This window comes from Engystomops pustulosus, chromosome 8 (assembly GCF_040894005.1).
Source record: "Engystomops pustulosus chromosome 8, aEngPut4.maternal, whole genome shotgun sequence".
In the NCBI taxonomy this organism is placed as follows: Eukaryota; Metazoa; Chordata; class Amphibia; order Anura; family Leptodactylidae; genus Engystomops; species Engystomops pustulosus.
In genome coordinates this window covers 33,946,655-33,968,843 of record NC_092418.1, presented here as the reverse complement: position 1 = coordinate 33,968,843, position 22,189 = coordinate 33,946,655, and the positions used below count along the sequence as shown (strand labels likewise).

Below are 22,189 nucleotides of genomic sequence, written 5' to 3'. Positions count from 1 at the left end.
TACAGGTTCAGCACATGCACAAAGAGAGGGACGTGTGTCAACCTGGCTTGGCCCAAAGCTACTGCAAGCTTCTGGCCATTGTCACACACCACATGTCTGGTCTTGGTTCCCAGTCCACAGTTCCTAGGCACTGGGGCACATTTACTTACCTGTCCGAGTCGCGATCCCCGATCCGGAATGTCCGCCGGAGTTCGCCATCTTCCTTCCAGTGTATGTAAGTGCATGGCTTGCGACACAAATTTAAATGTTAAATCCCGGCGCATAGTCCGAATCTTTTGGATTGTCTGCTGGTCCACCCCCCGATTTGTGTCGCATGAAAGCTGGCGTGATTGCGACACAATCTGATCTCGTGTGACACAATCCCCTGCGTGAACCCCAAAAAGTCGGGAAACCCAGCGAAAATGCGGCCACGGGACCCTTAGTAAATAATCCCCTTTGTATGGTGTTTTGCCACAGGAGATGAGTTTCAGCTTCTACGACTATTTACACATGTGTTTGCTAAAAATGGATGAGCAGGCATACTGGAGGTAAGGTGTGATGTCTGGCAATTCAGGGTGGGGACAGAATATAAACCAAAAAACTTCCTGTCTCAGGTCCAGCCCCCACTACATTAATCCAATGGACAGTTAAGGAGATGTAACATCCCTGCAGGGTGGGGATTACCTGCTGGAAAAAGTAGTGGCGGAAAAGAAACTGCCTTCAAATCTTAAATGCGGTCGGTCTTCTATAGCTTCAAAGCCCAGCAATTTTGAAATGTTCTTATTCAGAATCAGAGCGCAAGCGTAAGCTGGACAAAACTTCTTTTTTCTCTCCATTATTTAGAGGATTGAAAGCTGAACGGATGGCGTGGACAGGCTTGTCGCTGCTATTGGTGGAAGTGGTGGTATCACATCCTCTCTTTAAGGGGGACAGGTAGCCTAGTCCCTCTGTATGTGGTGGTACAGGCTGAGCCAAATGAAGCAACAGAGGGAGCCTCTGGTGTCTGCCGGCTTTTTCGATGTATTATGCAAAGCAGCTTATGTTTACTTTGCAGGTGCCTGGTCATACATGATGTGCTCTAACTGTTGAGGCTTTAACTACACTTTATGGACTGGTGGCACAGTTTGCACATGACGTGTATTCTGTCTTTGATACTCTGGGAGAAAAAATGCAACGCTGCAGACACCCTGTGGGATGGCCTTTGTTTGCTGGGTCCTGTGGTACGTTGGGCAGTAGCTGGCAATAATGTGGACAACATTATACAATTGCAAAGTACAATTTAAAACAGCACCTTTAAGATTTTGATAGAACAACAAACTATATAGGGACAGCACCTTTAAAATTATGATGGAGCTGCTAACTATAATACAACAGCATCTTTAAGATTTTGATGGAACTGCAAACTATACTCAGATTGTGCCTTAAAGATATAGTTGGATGATGCTAGAAATGCTGATAGTAGTATGTTTTTTGTGCTTTATAGCAGCCTATCAGTAGCTTAATTCAGTTCTTTACAGTGTCCTGAAAAGGGCAATAATTTTAGATTTCCACCTGTTCCTAATCACAGCAGCCTTCTATCCCTACCTAAGTGCCCTTAAAAGGGCAATAGTCAGTATTTGAGAAGTCCCTGTCTGTCTGACTGATCCCATGAGTAGTAGAAACTTCTCCATAGTTCTGTCACCTGTGTGAAACGGCTTCTAAACATGTGACCCTTCTCTTATACATTAGAGTAACATGTCCCACCTATCCATGCTTACAGGTGACATGCCTCTGGTTCCTATGAGGCTGCAAGCTGGTTGATTGGCTGCTCAGCTTCTTCCTAGACAAATACCACCACCATATGTCAGAACACTCTAAAAGGGATCAGGTTTTAGGGTTCTGTGCTTGAAAACCACCCCCAAGGCTGGTTTGAATTGACAGTTGTCTTTCAGGATCAGTTCCTTGGAGAAAGCGTGGTGTGTTGTTTTCAGTTTTTGTTCAGCTGTGCATTGAATGATGGACAGCCAAACCAGTCAGCTCCTGGGGCAGCATCAGGAACTCCTTTATAAATGTGGCCAATTGTGGTTGTTGGATTTTTCAGCCCTCAGACACCTGTTGTCAGTTTCTCTTGCCTATTGCTCTTTCTTTGCTATTCTGTGTATTTCACCTCTGCTACGTTTACTTGACCACCTCTCGATCTGTGTACGCTACCATCTTGGATTTGACCCAGGAAACTGGTGCAAACAATTTCATAAATTTGGGCCTATGTGTCTTTAACATTTTTCCTGCAAACCATTCAGTGTAGGGATTGTCCACCAGAAGTCCCTGAACATTGGGGTTTAGGAGGTTTGTTCAGTATATGACAGGGTTGCGGTTGAGTTTAGGGCCTGCACCCATTTCTCCACCAAGGCATTATAAATCTGATTTAGTCAGGGAAGGATCCAGTGCAAAGACTAGATGCAGGACAGCAGTCTATGGGCTAGATTAGGGGAGGCCCACAGCCAACCAACCAGCTTGCAGCCTCATAGGAACCAGAGGCATGTCACCTGTAAGCATGGATAGGTGGGGCATGTTACTCTGATGTATAAGAGAAGGGTCACATGTTTAGAAACCATGTCACACATGTGACAGAGCTATGGAGAAGTTTCTACTCTTCATGGGATCAGTCAGACAGACAGGGACTTCTCAAATACTGACTATTGCCCTTTTAAGGGCACTTAGGTAGGGATAGAAGGCTGCTGTGATTAGGAACAGGTGTCCTTTTCAGGACACTGTAAAGAACTACATTAAGCTACTGCTATTTTGTTTTGATTCAAAATAACAGAATCTGCCCCTGCCCCATGTGCTGTACCTAGACATACAAAATATCTCATGTATATCATGAAGTAATGCTGTTTTGTTGAGCTGGTTATCATTTGACCATGTACCTGGCTTTTCCAGCCATGTGGAAAGGTGATGAAGGACACACATATAATATTTGTACTAATTTACACAGGATTTCCCAACTTCTTGAAATTCATGACCTATCCATAGAATCCACAGGATAATCAATTGATCAGATAAACAGCTCTGTTCTATGTGTAGTGGCAGAGCTCTGCTACTGCAGCTCACTGATCTCTGATATCAATCACCTTTCCTATATGATCTGTGGAGATTGTTGATCAAGAGAAGAAAGCTGGGAATACCCAGCTCAGTTGACTCAGAACAGTAGATATAAATTAAGCTTTCTTTCTTCTATTATCTATTTAATATCGACTTATTAGCTGCAACCATGAAGGGAAATTAAAGTCAACCGAAGATTGAAGATTTACTCCATAGTTAACCTTATTTATCTACAAGAGTCCAGAGCTATAAGACAATAACAAGGTTTATTACTTCAACAAAAGAATTCATGTTCCTGTTACTTTGATGTTGTTTGTTCTGGATTTAATGACCTGGGTCAAAGGACTATATTTATGTAGGGGAATACATGACAAGGAAATGATTCCAAAATAATATGATTGATCTTCCCCGGTGCCTCCCTTTCCATAATGTATAAAAGCAGCTCATCTTCATCTAGTGTCCAACTGAGATAAGGCATCTTACATCTTTACCGTGTGGTGCACACCAATAATTTGTCAACCCTCCATGATAAGCAATGGGTAATGTAGCCATGTACCTACTATATCTGACCTTCATCTTTCCTTCAACAATGGGTGAGTGCAAAGTAGGAAACCTTTTTTTAAGGAATAACTGATTATTTTTGTACTTGAGAGTGCAATGAAACACAACTTTGATGTTAACCATATTTTCTCCATTCTATACTGAAGAATTCACATCACCATACAGCTCAAGGATACATTTACACTGCTGTACGGGGTACGTATATACGGCTGACGTATATATGGCTCATATATGTCCACCATAGATGACAATGTGCACACGGCACCGTACGGGAGCGGTACAGTGCCGTACACCAGCGGCACCATACCGTTCTGTAGCCGGGGGACAGATAGGACATGTCCTATCTTTCCCTGGAATACCCCGCCATGCCCCATGTTTCTCTATGGAGAGGGGCGGGGGTGCTTCGGTACGGCGGGCACACTTTAGTGTGAATAAGTATAACATTTGTAAAACAGATATGCTTCATACCCTGTACGCATGTTGGATCCTTCAATTGAAGTCACCAGGACTACTGCTCCATCTATAGATCCAATAGACATATCAATAGATATACGGTAAGTGTTTGTTAGACCTTACTAGTATTCCGTTTCTTTAGTTGTAATGGTTCGGCACTCAGTCACCAGCGCCTCGTGCTCGTGGACAAATGGTGCTTATAAATAGACAAGGAAAATCCTGGCACTTCGAGGTAGGTGAAAATCAAATATTCTTCTTTTATTTAACAAGACATCATAAATCAAGTATAACACGCAAGGAAAACGCGTTTTTTCAGCTCCACCTGAGCTGATGAATGCTCAGGTGGAGCCGAAAAAACGCGTTTTCCTTGCGTGTTATACTTGATTTATGATGTCTTGTTAAATAAAAGAAGAATATTTGATTTTCACCTACCTCGAAGTGCCGGGATTTTCCTTGTCTAATTAGTATTCAGTTTCTGTAAGGTTATTTATTCTTGTTCCATGTATCTATGGCATTATATTTACTTGTTATCTTGAATATCACCATGTTTTTGTGTTTATAGGCTTGTTTATAGGCGATACTACTACGTATATGGAAACAAGTTGCGACGTACAGACTGGTAAGACATTTTAAAATTTGCCAGAATTTTTTTTCATATTCACAAATCAAAGTAATGTACATTTCTACAAATATACAGTCCACTTTCTAATAACACAGAACGCAATGCGACATTTTCTAAAAGGAGTGAGTAACTTTGGATAACCTCCCCTGATCATAAGCTGTTCATGCAATGACTGATAGCTGGGACCTCCAATGATCAGTAATGTTTCATGAAAAGTGCTCATTACATGGTGGCAATTTTAATGAAAAGACTGCCTGTATACTGGGTGGACATTTATTATTGCATCTGCGCCAAAAAAATGCCGGTATGTTAATGTTTTTTTGCACAGAATTGTTGCGGATCATTTATAATGAGTTTTCGCCAGAAAGAACAGATGTTTCCGACTATCCCGACACCTCTGTCTTTTTTTGGTGCAAGTGGGCGTCGCTTAACATTTCCACATTATCCTCCACATTTATGTGTATTTTGTCTGTATTTTTAGGTGCAATTTTTGGTGCACAATAGACCACAATAGTCTGAGAGCAAAATTAAGGCGCAGTCCATGTAAGATTTTGGCGCACATCTCATTGATGTCAGCATTTTTCTGGCCACTTTAATACATCGGGCTGTGCTTTGTGGAGACTGATCTCCGATGCTGACAGTCGTCCTTGCGGCACAATAAGTAAATCCCCCCCGTTGTGTCCTCTGCAATGGGTGTTGCTCACCACATCTAATAGATAATTTAGTATACAAACAAAAATTGGAGTCATATACTTATTCTACAAAACCACTTTTATTAAATCCATGTGCCAAAATTCTTTTTCATCAATATAAACATTAAAACAATTTGAAGATTCCAAGATACAATATAGCCAGAATGCAGGGGAATCTACACTTGGCATTACCCTCCATTACACAGTTGCCAGTCTCATACCTTTAATTCACAACTACATAGAAAAGGACATCAAGGAGAATGGGCTTTTCTAATGCAGAATAGTGCTCCAACATCCAACATCCATAAATATCTATCTATATAAAGGTGTCAGAAATTCTTATGCATAAAAAGAAACTCTTGTTTCCTTACTCATGTTAGATATCAAACTGATGCGTTTCTAAGCTTCTCCTAAGGATAGAATGATAATGTGCTAAATAATGCCAGGAATTTCCTGACATAAGTGCCATATATGCCTGCTGTGTTTAGCATTCATCTGTGGAGACAGCTGATCACTCTATTCTATTCATTCAAAAAGTAAAAAATAGGCTGCACACCAAAATGTAACAAAGAGTGGGTTCTTTATTCACCCAAGTGCTAAGTTTCGGATCCTCTTCAGAAACCTTTCTCAAGCTCTGGCTTGAGAAAGGATTCTGAAGAGGATCCGAAACGTAGCACAAATCATATCATAGCACAAATCATATCAATTATTTACTGAAAGTGGACAACCCCTAAGTTATATTTAAACCAGCACTTATAACATGACCAAGAGATCCAGATTTGTATTGTGTGATTTGCAGTATAATCTTACTATTGCTTTTCTTTTGTCTCCTCTAGAATCCTCTTCCCTGACTTACCTTGTGGACACAACAGGATCAATGTACGATGATTTTCTAGAGTTGAAGACAGTCAATAGCTGGCTACTGGACCGCGTGACTGCCAGGTTTCCTTGTGGGGTTCGCCAGTATACCATGGTGGAATTCAATGACCCATGTATGCTAGTCTTTCATTGGTCAGATTAATTTTCCAATTAAGTATAATTCCTTATGAACTAAGAGCAAAATTGTATTTCATCCTATATCAACTTGATGCAACACTATAAAGCACCATGTTTTCTCTTTTCCTATCAGTGATTATACAATTCATGCAGCAGGAAGCTGAAGGCTCAGTTGGCTGAACATTACCAGGGTTGTGATAGCCTGGCACTGCTACTATACAGTGAACGGAGTCTTCTACTTCCAACTCCATCTCTTGTATAGGTCTGAACAGCTGATCAGTGCACTATCCTGGTCACAAATCCCCACATATCTGATGCTAATAAGCTATCCTATACATTTAAAATTGGGTCAGGTACTGGATAACCCCTTTAAACAGCAACTTTGTCTTAGCATATATAACAGTGCTAAAAAGGTTTTATTTCATGTCTCGATTTCCATTCCATTTACTGCAATTTACTTGTATGCTATTAAGTTTTGGTCCTGGATAGGGATGAGCAAAACCTGAAAGTTTGGTTGGGGTACCAAAACTCAACCGATGCTGGCGCCGATAAGGGTGATACCATTTAAATGTTTCCGAGGATCGTTACTCCCTGTGACGTCATCAGAGAGAGTAGATCCTAGAGTAAATGGCAGTGCTTTAAGGTGTGAGCCGAATGCCAAAACAGCATGAACCCACAGTGTTCAGCATGGACCAGAACATTGCATTTCAAATTAGCTCAACTCTACCCCTGGACTCTTATAAATATCTTTCTTTATTGATTTTACAGATGTTGGACCAGTAAGGATAACTGAATCAAAGAAAGTGTTTGGTGATTTCTTCAATAGCCTGGTGGCTACGGGAGGGGGTGACTGTCCTGAGCTGGCAATGCAAGGACTGGAACTGGCCTTACAAAACTCTCCACCCAGTTCTTTCATCCTGGTACTAACAGACGCGTCTGCCAAAGACTATTATAAAACAACCCTGATAAATAATATCTACTCACTGATCTCATCCACAAAATCTCAGGTATAGTGATAATAGCTCTTAGTTGTCCACAATAACAGACTTAAAAGGGTTTTTTTCTCTAATGAAACTTATTCCATATCAGGATCAGGATTATGGGGGTAATTGTCATATATCACATATAGTCTGAGCGCTGGGAACAGTATCGATCAATAAAAAAAAGGTCACCTTGTATTCCTTTTATACACCTTGTATTAGAGAATAGGAAAAGGAAAAGGAAAGAATAGGAAAAGAAAAGGAAAATATTGGTCCTGAGGAAGCCTTTAAATAAACATTTGATGTAACATCTGAGGGCTTAAACTTCTGAGATCAGCATTATCTTCAACTCCAAAAGCTGCTGGCAGATGTCTTCTAAGACTTTCCCATAGATTCCCTGGTCATCTTTGATTTACAGGGTTGTCATGAGTTACTAAGGAGTAAAATACGCATGATCGGATAAATTTGGAATCTTTAATTTTGAAATTGAAGTAAGAATTGCCTTCTGATTCTGTCTTAATTGTAGTAACACATACTCTTTAAAGTTAATACATATTCCCTGAACTAGAGGTGTGGGGGCTGGGTCCTGGTGTTTTATTGCTTCATTTATATGTATTACCAGGTCCAACCTAATGACTACCTTTTACATTTTCCCTCAGATTTTCTTCCTTGTCACCGGCCTCTGTGGAACCATGAGTGATCGAGATTTTCTTATCTATCGAAATATTGCTGCTGCCAGTTTTGGACACGTCTTTCAAGTTTCCCTATCGGACCTGAATAAAGTAATTGACACATGTATTACGTACTTTCTGTATGGGTAATGTATTTTACTGCGAGTCTAACTGAGAAAGGCTGGGTTTGGTAGCAAAATTGTATTTTGAACCCCTTGCATGTTTGTGGCCTAAGGTTCCCATACACAGTCCCACAAGGCAGTGGAAAACACATGAGACTAACACTAATTTTTAGGATTTATGTAGTATTTAACTACAGAAAGTACTAGTGCTGCCTGGAAATTAGTAATAATTCCCATGGATTTACTATCACATGGATGTATCACTTGTCAAAGGGAACCGACAATGTTTACTTCTTGACCTACAAGAAAGAAGTTTATGCAGAAAAATGTTTCCTGTGGTATCTGGCCAAGACGTTGGCAACAGATCTTTATCGTTCTCTAAGTCGAAAATCTAAATGCAGCACATTTTCCCCACATTCAGCATATACCAAACTCAAACTAAAAAAATAAAAATAAAAATAAAGAAAAGTAGCAGGTAAGGGCAATGTTTGGAACTTTTGGCATGTTCCTCCAAAATTTTTTGTAGTGTAGTAGAGTGTATTATCCTTCTACAAGAGCTCACTGCTGTAAGGCGATGTAAGTAGACAGCAAACAACAATCATTTAGTAATTGGTACATGTCGAAGCAATATAGATATTAATGTCAAGGCTTCCCAGCAGAAGATTCCCAAGAGCATCACACTCCCTTTAATCAGAACACTCAGGCTTGTCTCAGTTTCCAACATACATATATGATCCCTGGGCACCCATGACCTTACTGTATCCCTAACTGATTTCTTTCTTGGAGTCCTTGTGGTTGTTACATTTCTCTGCATATTGAAGACCTGCCATTTTGAAGATGTCATCATAATTTTGCCCCGGTTCTTAAGCTAGACCATTTTTTTCTGGTTTCATCGCATCAACTAAAACCATTGACAGGACAGTGATATTAGTTATATGGCCGAAAAATGTAATGTGTTACTTTTATGTCTTAAGTGTCATAAATCTTCTATTATTTCTTGAGTCATTATAATACTGCTAATATACCAATTTGTAATTTGCAGCATAAGAAAACTCAGTGTTAACATATAAGGTTGAGTTCTCATTACTTAACTTACGATCAACTGGGTTTGGTAAAGTTGGTAAACTTGAGATCACCTTATCATCTGTCTTATTTTCAGGTATTTAATTACTTGGACTTCACCCTCTCGAGACCTTCCAACAGCTCAGAGCGCCTCTTCTCCGGGGAGTACACTGCAGGCAATAATTCTGGGACCTTTCCAGTGGCAGACAATTACACATCCCTAATAATAACCACAGATGGGGTCATCTATTCCATACGAGTACTGGGGCCGGAATGTAAGTACCATTACTACTGACGGATAGTAATACTCATCCAATTGCCATATGTATAGTTACAAATCTATTTCTCTGTGCAGCTATTGAGCTTCAACTGAAAAAGATTATTTCAGAAACTTGGGGCTCCATGTATGTTGTATACAACCCTGGACATGGAATATGGACTATAATCATATATGCCGGAAGTCAAATTTCTATACGAGTGGAAGGCTTCACAGGTATTTTACCTTTAATAAATCAATGGTGGTCATTTATCTTTATTCAGGACATTTGTGTGTGCTTTTTTAAATTTTGTCCGGGTTTTGTTTTTTTTGGACTATTTTGTTTGCATTTTAGTTTAAGTCGCTCAAAAGTCTTGAACTACATTTAAATCAATGTCACATGTGACACTGGGCGCCCCCATGTTGGGAATGATTGTCGCTCCCAAATGATGTCAATAGGAGCGACAATTCTCCCAAACACAGCGACGCAAAGCACTGCCTGGGTACTAGTGCGGGCATACGCATACTGCATTGATTTAATTGCCTCCAATGGGTTTGCCAGTGCCATTTAAAGAGTTAACACTAGCCATCGATATCAGCAGATAAAACTTGTAGGGTTTTGGGTACTGATGCGGAACTCAAACAGACTTTGTCGGGTCACTAGACATGATCTGTTTTATACCATGAAGTGCAAGTGTTAACCAAATGGAAACGGCAATGAAAGCCAAGTTTGTTAATGGTTTCCAGTAAATATTGCCATATAAAACACAGTCCAAGGACAAGGTTGGGACTGGTAATGGGATTTTTTTGAACCTCAGACAATAGGTTTCTATAAAGCTGGTTACAAATATAAAAATATGTATATACATTATTTATAGTGAGTCTATAAGTCTATAGTGAGGTTATTTCCTGTTTCAGTGTATTTATTACATTCTTCTTCTTTTTTTTTAGCTGTGAATATTTCATGTAAGTATCACGTTATTGTTACTTTTTTTGGATAACATATAGATGGAGTGAAGATGGAGATGATTAGGATGAAGAAAAGTAATATATATATACAGTATGTATTCCCTTGATTTCTTATTTCCCCCTCAGCCACGGCAGATTGCTCAGAATGCCATCCCAATGCTACGTGTGAAGAATCCTTTGGCTCTGTGGAATGCCGCTGTCGGGATGGGTTCATTGGAGACGGCTTCACCTGCTCTGATATCGATGAATGCGCCTACTCTTGGACAAATAATTGTTCTTATGGCATATGCCAAAATACTTTCGGCTCGTACACTTGTGGCTGTCAAAGTGGTTTCACCCTCTCCGGTAGCGCTTGTATTGATGTCAATGAATGTGTTAGACCTGAACTAAACCGTTGTCATTCATCTGCCTCCTGTATTAACTACTACGGTTACTATTCCTGTGTCTGCCCCTCTGGTTATTTTGGTGATGGTTTCCATTGTGAAGTCGATGAATGCAGAAATGGACCTTGTGGCCTAGGAAATGAGTGCAAAAAATCCCTTGGGTCTTACAGCTGTTCTGACCCATGTACAAACCACACTGTTCTCAATGAACCCTGGAGAAGTACTTCCAATATGCATGATTATCGATATAATTGTGACAATTCCAAAAATGGATGGTATCGTTTTATTGGCAGTGGGGGTGTCCGCATGCCAGAAACTTGCTCACCAGAATACGGCTGTGGTACAGATGCCTCAGTATGGCTGAATGGCTCTCATCCAAGGCCGAGTGATGGTATTGTAAATCGTACGGTTTGTTCCAGCTGGGGTGGAAGTTGCTGTTTGTGGTCATCAACAATCCAGATAAAAACCTGTCCAGGAGGATATCATGTATATAAGCTGCAAGGAACCCCATCTAACATGTGCATTTTGTCCTATTGCACAGGTAGGTAATATTGTAGCTTATTTTGATATAGTATATCACACTTAGTTCATAGTTCTGGGGTTGGTAAAGCAGATCTTCGGTTTTCTTTGTTTAGATCCATCCTCAGCAGTAAATGATTCATGTGAAGCAGATGAAGAATGGAAACTGAAAGATGGAAGTTATGGTTGTTACTGCAAAGACAAATATGCAATCACTGGTATGTCTGTCATTAAATATCTGATACATATATTTTCTATGGATTGAACCTTATTCAAATCCTTCAGACTATTCTTGTAATCCCAGACAGATTCCGTGATTCTCTGTGGTGGCCTTAGCATCACTTCCAAAATTCTTTATTCTTCTTCTTTACACTTTAATAATAAAAATTCTTTATTTATATAGCACACACAGATTACGCAGCGCTGCACAAAGCATTTTTCATATTCGTCCCTGTCCCCATGGGGCTCACAATCTAAACAACTTAACAGTATGTTTTTTTTGGAGTGTGGGAGGAAACCAGAGTACCCAGAGGAAACCCACACAAACACAGAGAGAACATACAAACTCTTTGCAGATGTTGACCTGGGTGGGATTTGAACCCAGGACCCCAGTGCTGCAATGCAGAAGTGCTACTCACTCAGCCACCGTGCCACCCTGAAAGAAGGTTCCTACTGTTTTTGAAGGAATACAGTAATTTCTTTTCAAAACCTGCAATGCTTTTAATATATACTTTACTAAATGTAAAATGTGTTATGTGTATTAAGTGCAGTGAGCACAAATGTTGTCACCATCTCCACAATTTTTAACGGTTGCTATGATTTCATAATTTTCTTTATTTGTATTCATAAGTGAATGAATTATTTTCCCAGAGCAGTTAACTGGTATAAAAATACTGGCATCTTCTTTTTTTCATCTTACAGACGACCCCTAGTTACAGACGGACCTCTTTGCCCACTATGACCTCTGGTGAAGCTCTCTGGATGCTTTGCTATTGTCCCAGGCTGCAATGATGAGCTCTAAATAGTCTATAATGAAGCTAAATCGATAATAATATGTCCAAGTACAGCAAAAAATTTGGAAACTCCAATTGTCACTGGGTCAAAAAAATTTTTGGTCTGGAGCTACAATTATAAAATATACAGTTTCCACTTACATGCAGATTCAACTTAAGAACAAACCTATGGAACCTATCCTGTATGTAACCCGGGGACTGCCTGTAGAAGGATAGTCACAATTATATACGGGGGGCAGAGTGGGGGACCCCATATACTGCATATTAACTCCTAAATTCCTGCAGTATTTGAAAATAAGCTTCATCATTGTACAAACTTTTAACATAAAGATGAAAAGTTTTAAAAAGAAGTGTTTTTATTTATTTTTTTTTACATTTTACTCATTAAACTTTTTTGGTCAATATTATCACCAGACTATGACTATGATCTCGTTATGACTATGTCATCTCAGATCATTATGGTTTGTCATTATCATCTTATCCAGATTGCTTTGGCTGAATCTTGTACAAATCTGCTTTTTTTTTCCGGCAAACAAATCTAATCCTTTTTCCACTGATTTGCTTTGGACCAACCAATGTTGCTCCAATTATCATTGAAATGGGTATAGAACTCCTTTTCGTTGAATAAAAATGTCCTATCTCGTTCATTTTATAATCTGACTCTTGAAAGAATATTGAATGATTTGGTAAAGCTTTAGCACATCGAATCTTCAATGATTTGCTCATCTCTAGAAAGTATATAACATTATATGTATTTTATACCATAGATCCTACTGATATCCGTCCTGATCTGACCTGTGATGTCCATGACATGAGTGTGACTTTTCAAAAATGTCAGCTGAAAAGTCTGCACCTCAATGCCAGCAGTGTTACCCTGACAGACAGCAGCTGCTTTGGATTTCATGAGAATCCGAGTGCGAACACCTTTACCATAACATCTCCACTTCAAGCAGGAAGTTGTGGAGTTCAGATCACTGTATGTAACATTTTTCTTCTTCTTTCTTCATATTACAGTATATCCTCATTTAAACGAGGGAGGTTGGTATCAGTTGACAATCCCACTCCTACAAAATGTAGAAGAAAAAGTTTTCCAAGATGGGATAAGGAAAACCACACCTTTTTTAGCTACATTGTAAGGCAGCTCCCTTAACATCAAGCATGCCTTTCAGAAAGCCCTGTACACATTTCATCAAGTTTGTCCAAACCCATTCCTGAAAGTTTGCTTTGGGTCCAGGTGTCCGAACCTTCATCCCGACCTGTAACACCTGGGAATGAATGGTGCTTAGATCATGATTGCTACCCTTTAATTTCCACGTGCAAAACCACTGGTGGCAATGAAATACCGCCAGCATGCAGCACCATTTTCCTTAGGATCATCACTTCAGTGACATCATTGGCTTTGCCGCTGGCATTTAAACTGTTTCTGGTGGTGGTGGTGGTGGTGGTGGTGGTGGGGGTTGCACCAGGTGTTCTTGCTGAAGTTCGGGGACTTGAACCCACAACGCTCGGCCTGGGTTCCTAGTCCTCATCCATCTCTACAAAGATAATTTGTATAAAAAAAACAAAGCTCTGATTATTTAAAAAAAAATATTTTGTCTTCAATGTACAGAACATTTATAAGTTTATTCACCTATGACTTATGTAGAAAAATGGAACCCATGCCATTTATAAGAACACGGTGCATTTTACTGTGGAATCCATTGGGATAATCACAAGAGATGAAGATATGGACGTGACCTTTTTTTGCGCCTACCCACTGGACATGCTGATCAGTCTGAATACAGTTATTAAGCCATTTTATAGGCAAGTAATTTATTTCCATACTTCTCTAATCTCTCTGGTCTATTTGGTGCCACCATCCTCAAAGTCCTCCTGAAATATGCAAATGGAAATCTTAAAGGGTTTCTCTATTAGAAAAAAAAAAAAAATATATATATATATATATATATATATATATATATATATATACACACACAGTATATTTGAAGGGTAACTGTATAAATCATCTGAATTTTTTTTTTCAATTTGTCTTTGGTGACAGATACTTTATTCTCCCCTCTATTCTTCTTTACTTCTTGGTCGTCCAGTGATGACATCTTGATACTAGGGATTGTCATTGTGGCAGCCACTAACCTGAATTAGAATTTTAAGTAATGGTAAATTTTAGGAAGGATCTATGTTCACAAATGAAATATTTTAACATTTTTATTGGGTTAATCCTAAGAAATTAGTAAAATGAGTATGCTTTACCCAAGTCTATGATATATGTCTGAGCAGCAGAAATAGACACAACCCTATGGGCAAGAACGGCACCGATTCTGAAATAAAAAATCTTTCTCATTTGTTATTGTTGTTGGATGCAATAGATAATTTCTTATGTTTATATCTTTCTCCTCCATCACGCTATATTTCTATTTTTATACTTACAGCTCCATAAATATCAGTGTTGGAGGGACGGGACAGCTGACGGCATACATGGCTCTTTATAAAGATAGCAGTTATGTGACGCCATATGAAGGATCACAAGCTGTGATCTCATCCAAGTCTATGATGTACCTTGGTGTCTTCATTCTTGGAGGAGACACTTCTCAGTTTGTTCTTGTATTGAAGAACTGTTATGCGACACCTTCAGCAAACCCTTCTGATGCTGTGAAGTATTACATCATAGAAGACAGGTACAGACTGACCGTATTAATGATTTACCCTTTAAAATGCACCCCGTCCCCCCTTCCAAAAAACAAAACAAACACAACACAATTTTGGGATAAAAAACTGGGGGTCGGCCACAGCTTTATTATTTACAATAACAAATAAGCGACCTGTGGGGGGGAACCCGGACCCTTTCCCTAAACTTCACCTCGCATGCCTGGCCCCGCTTCCGCGGGGGCATGTCCTAGTTGTGAGTCACGTGATTTAACTACCAGCCGAGAGGGTCAAGATTCCACCACAGGCCAAGCTGTGACTACCAACATCAATATGAACAATGCAATAACAAACAGCAAAGAATAACATATTAACAAGCCAATAAAATACAATAATAACATTGGGAGGGTGGGTGGGATCTCTTGAGCGCGGAGCAGTCCAAAAGAGGCTGGGCTGGCTCCGTGCTCAAGAATAAATATCCTGGATCGCTGCCCCCAAGTGGCCAGCGGAACTCGCTGGCCACCAACTGGAAACCAGCGGAGGAGGAAGGAGGGACCGTGCCCCTTAAAGCAAAAGACCACGGTCAGTCCTGCACCCCTCCCCCTCCCCCCCCCCCGCTGAGGCAGCCTGCGGGCTGAGCAGACTGATAGTAAGAAGCTTTGACTTAGAAAGTTGATTCAAGTGCAGCAGCAAATTATATCATAATATATCATATAGCCTAACACTAAAAACACAGTTACAACTTGAATATCCTTGATTCTCTCTTTAAGATGACCCATGAAAACTTATATAAAGGACACAGTAGTGCGAATTTGGTAAATTTGTAAATTCTGTGAGTGAACTTGTCATTGTTTGGTTGAGGAGTCTGCCAGGTAAAGCTTAGGATACTTAGGACAGGGCGGTTTTAGACAAATCACTTCATACCCATATATAAGTTGGAAAATAAGACATGTCCATCCAGTTTATTCTGTTACCCTACAATTGGGATCATAGACGCTTCTACAGGCAATTTCATTCCTTAAAGAAAATCTACCATTTGCTTTCATGCATTATGAACCAAACATACCTTGAGAATGCTGTAGCTACATCATATCTTGTTTAATCCCTGTGATGAGTGGTTTTGCTGAAAAAACTGTCAAAAATTCAGGACCTTGGTAGAGCTCGATCAACATTACACACATTACACACGGAGCCTTCTGAATCAACCTAAGCTGGATCACTCATATACAGCAGCTGGGGATGGTGCACCAATTGATTATTCTGCCTGGCAGGGAGAACAGTGAATAAATCATTCTCTGGTGCAGTGCATAACTAATGTGAAAGGAAAAGTGCTGAGCCCAGGCTCAGGAGCGACAGAGCTTCATTATCATTATTTTATAATGTTTTTTCAGCAAAACCACTCCTCTCAGGCATTAAACAAGATATGTTTCTGCATCAGTGTATCTACAGCATTCACAAGGTATGTTTGGTTCATAATGCATGAAATCAAATGGTAGATTTCCTTTAAAATAATGCCATGTGCATCTAAACTCACATAGACTTTTCCCTGTACCTGGAAAGCAATAAGGATGGTGGCATCGCACAGCAACAGTATTGGATTATAATGAGAAGGACCTTCACCCATGAAATCCTTGTAAATCTGATGCTCTCAATACACAAGTACACAAGAGCCTTTTCAAGACTTTTGCAGGTCCTCCAAAGGTCCTGAAACTGTAGATTGAAAGCAGGCAGAAGGGACGCATCATACTTTCCCCAAGAACCGGTCACTCGTATGTAGGAAGTGATACTGCACAGGGCCCATGGCAGTCTTAAATAGTCCCTGCACATCAGAACTGCTGTTTTGGATCTTGACATCTCCTAACACACAGCCTCTGCTGAGCTGAAAGGGGATTAAGGAGCTATCAAGTTACTATGGAGGCTGTAGATGATCCTCTCTATATGCCCATGCAATGATCAGAAACAGCATTTCCCCAACTTTTCCTAGGATGTTGGTTGAAGGTGGGCAGAGCTACAGAAAGCCTCTGCATGCCGATGCCTCTACACAGTATAGTCTGCAGAGCTAGAAGGATGGGGCTTTCCCAGACAAATGTGGTCAGAAGACTTGTGAGACCAGCTGGGGTACTAGGAGCATGGTGGCCAAGCGCAGGACATTATAGTGAGTAGTCATCAGTGACAGATGTATATAAGGCTGCTGAGCGGAAATACATCCTGGCTGCTTCTAATGTTTATACAGCGCAGCAGAAAACAGACATTTTTGACCACTGTAAAAATCACTACAAGCACACTGGGAATACGACATCTACCATGTATCCAGGTATCTTGGGTTTTTTCATATTCCATCATATTTCATTGCACTTGAAAAAAAAAATTTATCATGTGCAAAGTGACAAAAGTAATAGGGGCATATTTACTTACCCGGCTGCTGGAGTTCATCCAAAGTGCATTGTCCAATCGCGTGCAACACAATCAAAAATGGGCAAATCCCGAAAACCATGAACAGTCCGACGAAAGTGAGATCCACGACCCTTAGTAAATGAGCCCCATAATGTTTTGCCTTTGTTAAAATTACCTTTTATCGCTGATGATTACAAACACTTGTATTTTGCCAGAATGCGCATGTATTTTAGCACAATGGGGGGGGATTCATTACGACTGGCATTTAGAACCCCAGTCTTCAACATTCTCCTGGCTGGCGGTACAGCGATCACATCAACTAGGAGGCTGGAGCGCATTTCCCATGGAGAATATATGTCCAGGAGGTGTGTGGTTCGGAGAAGCCAGGAAGAGGGAGATTCAGGAAGAGCAGTGAATGAATGTGCTGCCCTGTCTCAGATGAAGTAGTCGGGCTTACACTCGGCTACTAGGGATTTATGGTGAATGCCCAATGCTAGTTCTTTTACAAGGTAGAACAGTGGCTCTAAACATATAAAGCTGGGGGCCCCTCTGGGCATGGGGCCCTGGGCAGTTGCCCAGTTTGTCCCACCTCTAACGTCACCCTGGAGGCAGAAGGTCTCATTCCAAAAATCTGAATTGTTAAAACAACTGTTAAGGGCTATATATGCTGGGAGCCAAATGTAGGCACCATAGTGGGGCTTCATTTAATGCACCTTATTTTTATCCTGACCTTTCACTTTAATGCACATATTCTAGTGAAAAGTCCTGAGATGCACATATTGTTTAGGCATATTACATTTTTCTTTAGCCTTTTGTCTGTAGTGACTGTTAATATTACCGGTGCTTGTATTCTCTCCCTCTGTAGTTGTCCTAATAAACAGGACTCAACCATTAGAGTCTTAGAAAATGGCGTCTCAAGGAAAGGTCGTCTGTCGCTGCAGATTTTCAGATTTATTGGCAATTATAACAGCATCTATCTTCACTGTGCTATAAGTCTATGTGACTCTACTACTGGGCCCTGCTCCCCTGTAAGTATACAATGTGTATTATTGAGTTTTATATTATTTGCTTCCTAGCACAGGATTACTATTGTATGGGTACATAACAAGAGGTACAGTGCCCTAATGATGATTTTATTCAATTATACAGTCATGTACTGGAATTCGGTCCCGAAATGCAGCAGCTGATGAAACCTATCAGATAAAATTGGGTCCAGTAGTTCGAGAAGGTAAGAGTATCAAAAAGATGTCAAAGCTTCTTCAGGGCTAGATTAAAGCTACCACGGGTCCTGGGATTTTTACAATTGGTGGCCCCCTGCTCATCTAATTTTTAAAAATGCTGTGACACTTACAGCCTGGATAAGAACCATAACCAGAAATCATGTCATACTTTTTTTCTAATAGTCTAAATAGGCAGAGGGTGACTTCTTAACTATTTTTATTCTTCTGCACGTTGCAGCTTGTAAAGCCTTCATCCATCCTCAGAACATCCACTTATTTTTAATAAGCAAACTGTTCTATATAAACATATTTGGTTTGGGCTTTTATTTTCTGTATGGTCACGTTTTATTTATCACATCTGATCACATTTAATGTATTTATGGTCAAATAACTTCCATACATATTGCTTAACAGATCCAGTAACAAATGCTCCAACTGAAAGTACTGGTGAGTATGTTTTCTGTTGATGAATTCTCATTTTTAGGGGGCATTTACATTTTTAGCTATTTTTTCTTTATTTTTGCAAAAGTGCACATGTAAATGACAAATAATGAAAACTTATTTAAACTATGTGTATAGAAAATGTAAGTTGGAAAAGAATACACTTTGATTAAATTGCATATTCATTGTTTAACAGCCCCAGTTACAACTCCAGCTGCAGGAAGTAGCGGTGAGTATATTTTTCAATGGTAAATGTTCATTTTTAGGGTGCATTTGAATTTCCAGCTAATTGTTTTTATTGTTAGTAAAAGTATACATCAAACATAATTCAGACTATACATTCCATGGTTACAGACTAGAGAGAAGTCTGATTCTTCTGGATTGTGCTTGTTGCTTAAATCTGATCTCTTTTCTTGTTATAATATAAGGAAGTAGATCAGATGGATGGGAATAACCTAAGACTATAGACAGGGTTTGTTTGTAGTCTGTAACCATGGAGACACATCAGTCTGCATAGACACTGCAACGTGGTAGAATGATAACAATGATAGTTGATTTTGGCTATGTGTATTGGAGCCTTAACAAATTATAAAATCTAAATAACATTGTGGATAATCTTCTTAAATGTGTCTTATTTGGAAAACAAATTTTGAGCAGTATTAATAATTAGAATTGATTGGAAAATGGTCTTCTATTGCAGGCCCTCATGGACCGTCTGTCCTCCTTGGATTTGTCCTCCTGCTGATGTTCCAAGCTTTGGTTGCTTAGATATTTAGTTGGACCAGTGACATCTACAGTATATTCTCATAAACATATTACATAAGCTGTATATTCTATAATAGTAAATTAGATATAACAGTCAGGGATGGATTATAGAGAGGGCTCCAGGGGGCACGCCCTGTGACCCCCAAAACTTTACTCATAAGGTGGCCCCCACCAGGAATTTCCAGCAGCCAGCTAACAACTGTGAGTTGACTGTCTCTGGGAGAGATGTGCAGCGTCAGTGCCCCCACGGCGCACGTGAGCCTGCCACCAAGCTGTGACATTGACTGACTGTCAGTGGGAGTGTGCCCATCCAGCCATACACAAGTGCATTCTGCATGCAGCATGCTTTTTAGTAACTGGGCTGGATGCAGAGTAACACCTGATACCCCCAGAGCATAACACTGGTTGGCTGAACTGGTTGCCGGTCACTGCTACTGTGCCAACTAGACCAGCAGCTAGACTAACACCACTGCCACTGTGCCAGCTAGGCCAGCAGTTAGGGTAACACCACTGCCACTGTGCCAGCTAGGCCAGCAGCTAGGGTAACACCACTGCCACTGTGCCAGCTACACCAGAGGCTAGGCTAACACCACTGCCACTGTGCCAGCTAGGCCAGCAGCTAGGGTAACACCACTGTCACTGTGCCAGCTAATCCAGCAGCTACAGTAACACCACTGTCACTGTGCCAGCTAGAGCAGCAGCTAGGCTATTACCACTGCCACTGTGCCAGCTAGGCCAGTAGCTGGGCTAAAACCACTGCCACTGTGCCAGCTAGGCCAGCAGCTAGGCTAACACCACTGCCACTGTGCCAGCTAGACCAGCAGCTAGGATAACACCACTGCCACTGTGCCAGCCAGACAAGCAGCTAGGCTAACACCACTGCCACTGTGCCAGCTAGGCCAGCAGCTAGGGTAACACCACTGCCACTGTGCCAGCTAGGCCAGCAGCTAGGGTTACACCACTGCCACTGTGACAGCTAGGCCAGCAGCTAAGCTAACACCACTGCCACTGTGCCAGCTAGGCCAGCAGCTAGGCTAACATCACTGCCACTGTGCCACCTAGGCCAGCAGCTAGGCTAACACCACTGCCAGTGTGCCAGCTAGGCCAGAAGCTAGGCTAACACCACTGACACTGTGCTAGCTAGACCAGCAGCTAGGCTAACACCACTGCCACTGTGCCACCTAGGGTAACATTACTTCCACTGTACCAGCTAGGCCAGCAGCTAGGCTAACATCACTGTCACTGTGCCAGCTAGGCCAGCAGCTAGGCTAACACCACTGTCACTGTGCCAGCTAGGCCAGCAGCTAGGCTAAGAGCACTGCCACTGTGCCAGCTAAACCAGCAGCTAGGCTAACACCACTGCCACTGTGCCAGCTAGGCCAGCAGCTAGGGTAACATCACTGCCACTGTGCCAGCTAGACCAGCAGCTAAGCTAACACCACTGCCACTGTGCCAGCTAGGCCCGAAGCTAGGCTAACATGTAAGTAGGAGACAGTTAATTATATTAAAGATAATTTAGAGTAGTAATTTGTACCACTGGCCTGACTACATTCAGTGGGTCCCCCACCAGTTTTTGCGCCCAGGGGCCTTCACCTACCCTTATCCAGCCCTGATAACTGTTATATAACATATAACTATGTAACAGCTGTGTACTCGTCTTGAATAAAATGCAAATCGTTGCTAGTTTTATATTCAGCCTTTTAAAGTTATCTGTGACAACTTATTCTTACAAGCAGACATGGATGACAGAGCACAGTTACCGCTGTAGAAAGCCTTAAAGTTCAAGGTTTATATATGTCTGTTACCAGATATGTAATCATATTCAGTACTCTGGTCCACGGGAAGACTCGGTGATGTTAACTGTTAATGTCTACAATTAATCTGAAAATCTTAAAAATAGAAATAAAAGCTATGCAAATATTTGGGTTGTGATTACATATTTTCTTTTATTTCCAAGATGATATTACATATTTCTTTTTTAGTTTAGTTATCTTTTTGCTAGGTAAATAGACACTTCATATAGTTTACACAGGTAGTAAATCTAGTACAGTATGTATGATCATTTAGGATAAGTTTACATAAGGCTAGTTAGTCATGTGACCTGCCTTCTACCACTGTGATAACAATGATGACTTCCCATGTTGATATTGTCCTGTCTTGTTAGTGTTGAACATACATTTACAAGTAATTACGTTGCTTGTAGATTTTGTTATTGGTAAGTTTCTCATCACACTTTTCAGTGTTGAAAATTTTTGATATAAGAGCTAGAAGATCTTTCACCAATCCCTCGAAGAATTGCTAAACCTCCAAACACACAGTGGTACGTTTTACGTGCTCAGTGTCCTCGACTCCCTATGGAAACTGAAT

The 22,189-nt window shown here is 40.6% G+C and overlaps 1 protein-coding gene and 1 long non-coding RNA gene across 2 annotated transcripts in view; one reads left to right on the top strand and one right to left on the bottom strand.

The window, feature by feature from the left end:
- Positions 1–3,528: 3,528 nt before the first annotated feature.
- On the top strand, positions 3,529–21,690 carry LOC140075112 (uromodulin-like). The gene is made up of 18 exons (XM_072120614.1): positions 3,529–3,653; positions 4,637–4,693; positions 6,225–6,380; positions 7,153–7,391; positions 8,024–8,146; positions 9,317–9,494; positions 9,575–9,712; positions 10,427–10,441; positions 10,571–11,368; positions 11,463–11,564; positions 13,127–13,335; positions 14,005–14,162; positions 14,789–15,034; positions 18,262–18,424; positions 18,546–18,624; positions 19,031–19,063; positions 19,254–19,286; positions 19,758–21,690. The coding sequence occupies exons 1-18, from the start codon at positions 3,596–3,598 to the stop codon at positions 19,823–19,825; spliced, it is 2,853 nt and encodes a 950-aa protein (XP_071976715.1). The 5' UTR covers positions 3,529–3,595; the 3' UTR covers positions 19,826–21,690.
- The window catches only part of LOC140075114 (uncharacterized), a 64,090-nt gene continuing 55,035 nt past the window's right edge, over positions 13,135–22,189 (bottom strand). The window contains exon 3 of the long non-coding RNA XR_011849350.1: positions 13,135–13,894. This is a non-coding gene — a long non-coding RNA (uncharacterized lncRNA). The remainder of the gene's footprint in view (positions 13,895–22,189) is intronic.

What these genes read in the sequence shown, in the direction of transcription:
- LOC140075112 (XM_072120614.1), top strand. Translation starts at nt 3,596, where the DNA reads ATGGGTAATGTAGCCATGTACCTACTATATCTGACCTTCATCTTTCCT. An exon ending in TCTCATCCACAAAATCTCAG is followed by an intron (nt 7,392 to 8,023) that starts GTATAGTGATAA and finishes ATTTTCCCTCAG; the next exon opens with ATTTTCTTCCTTGTCACCGG. An exon ending in ACGAGTACTGGGGCCGGAAT is followed by an intron (nt 9,495 to 9,574) that starts GTAAGTACCATT and finishes TTCTCTGTGCAG; the next exon opens with CTATTGAGCTTCAACTGAAA.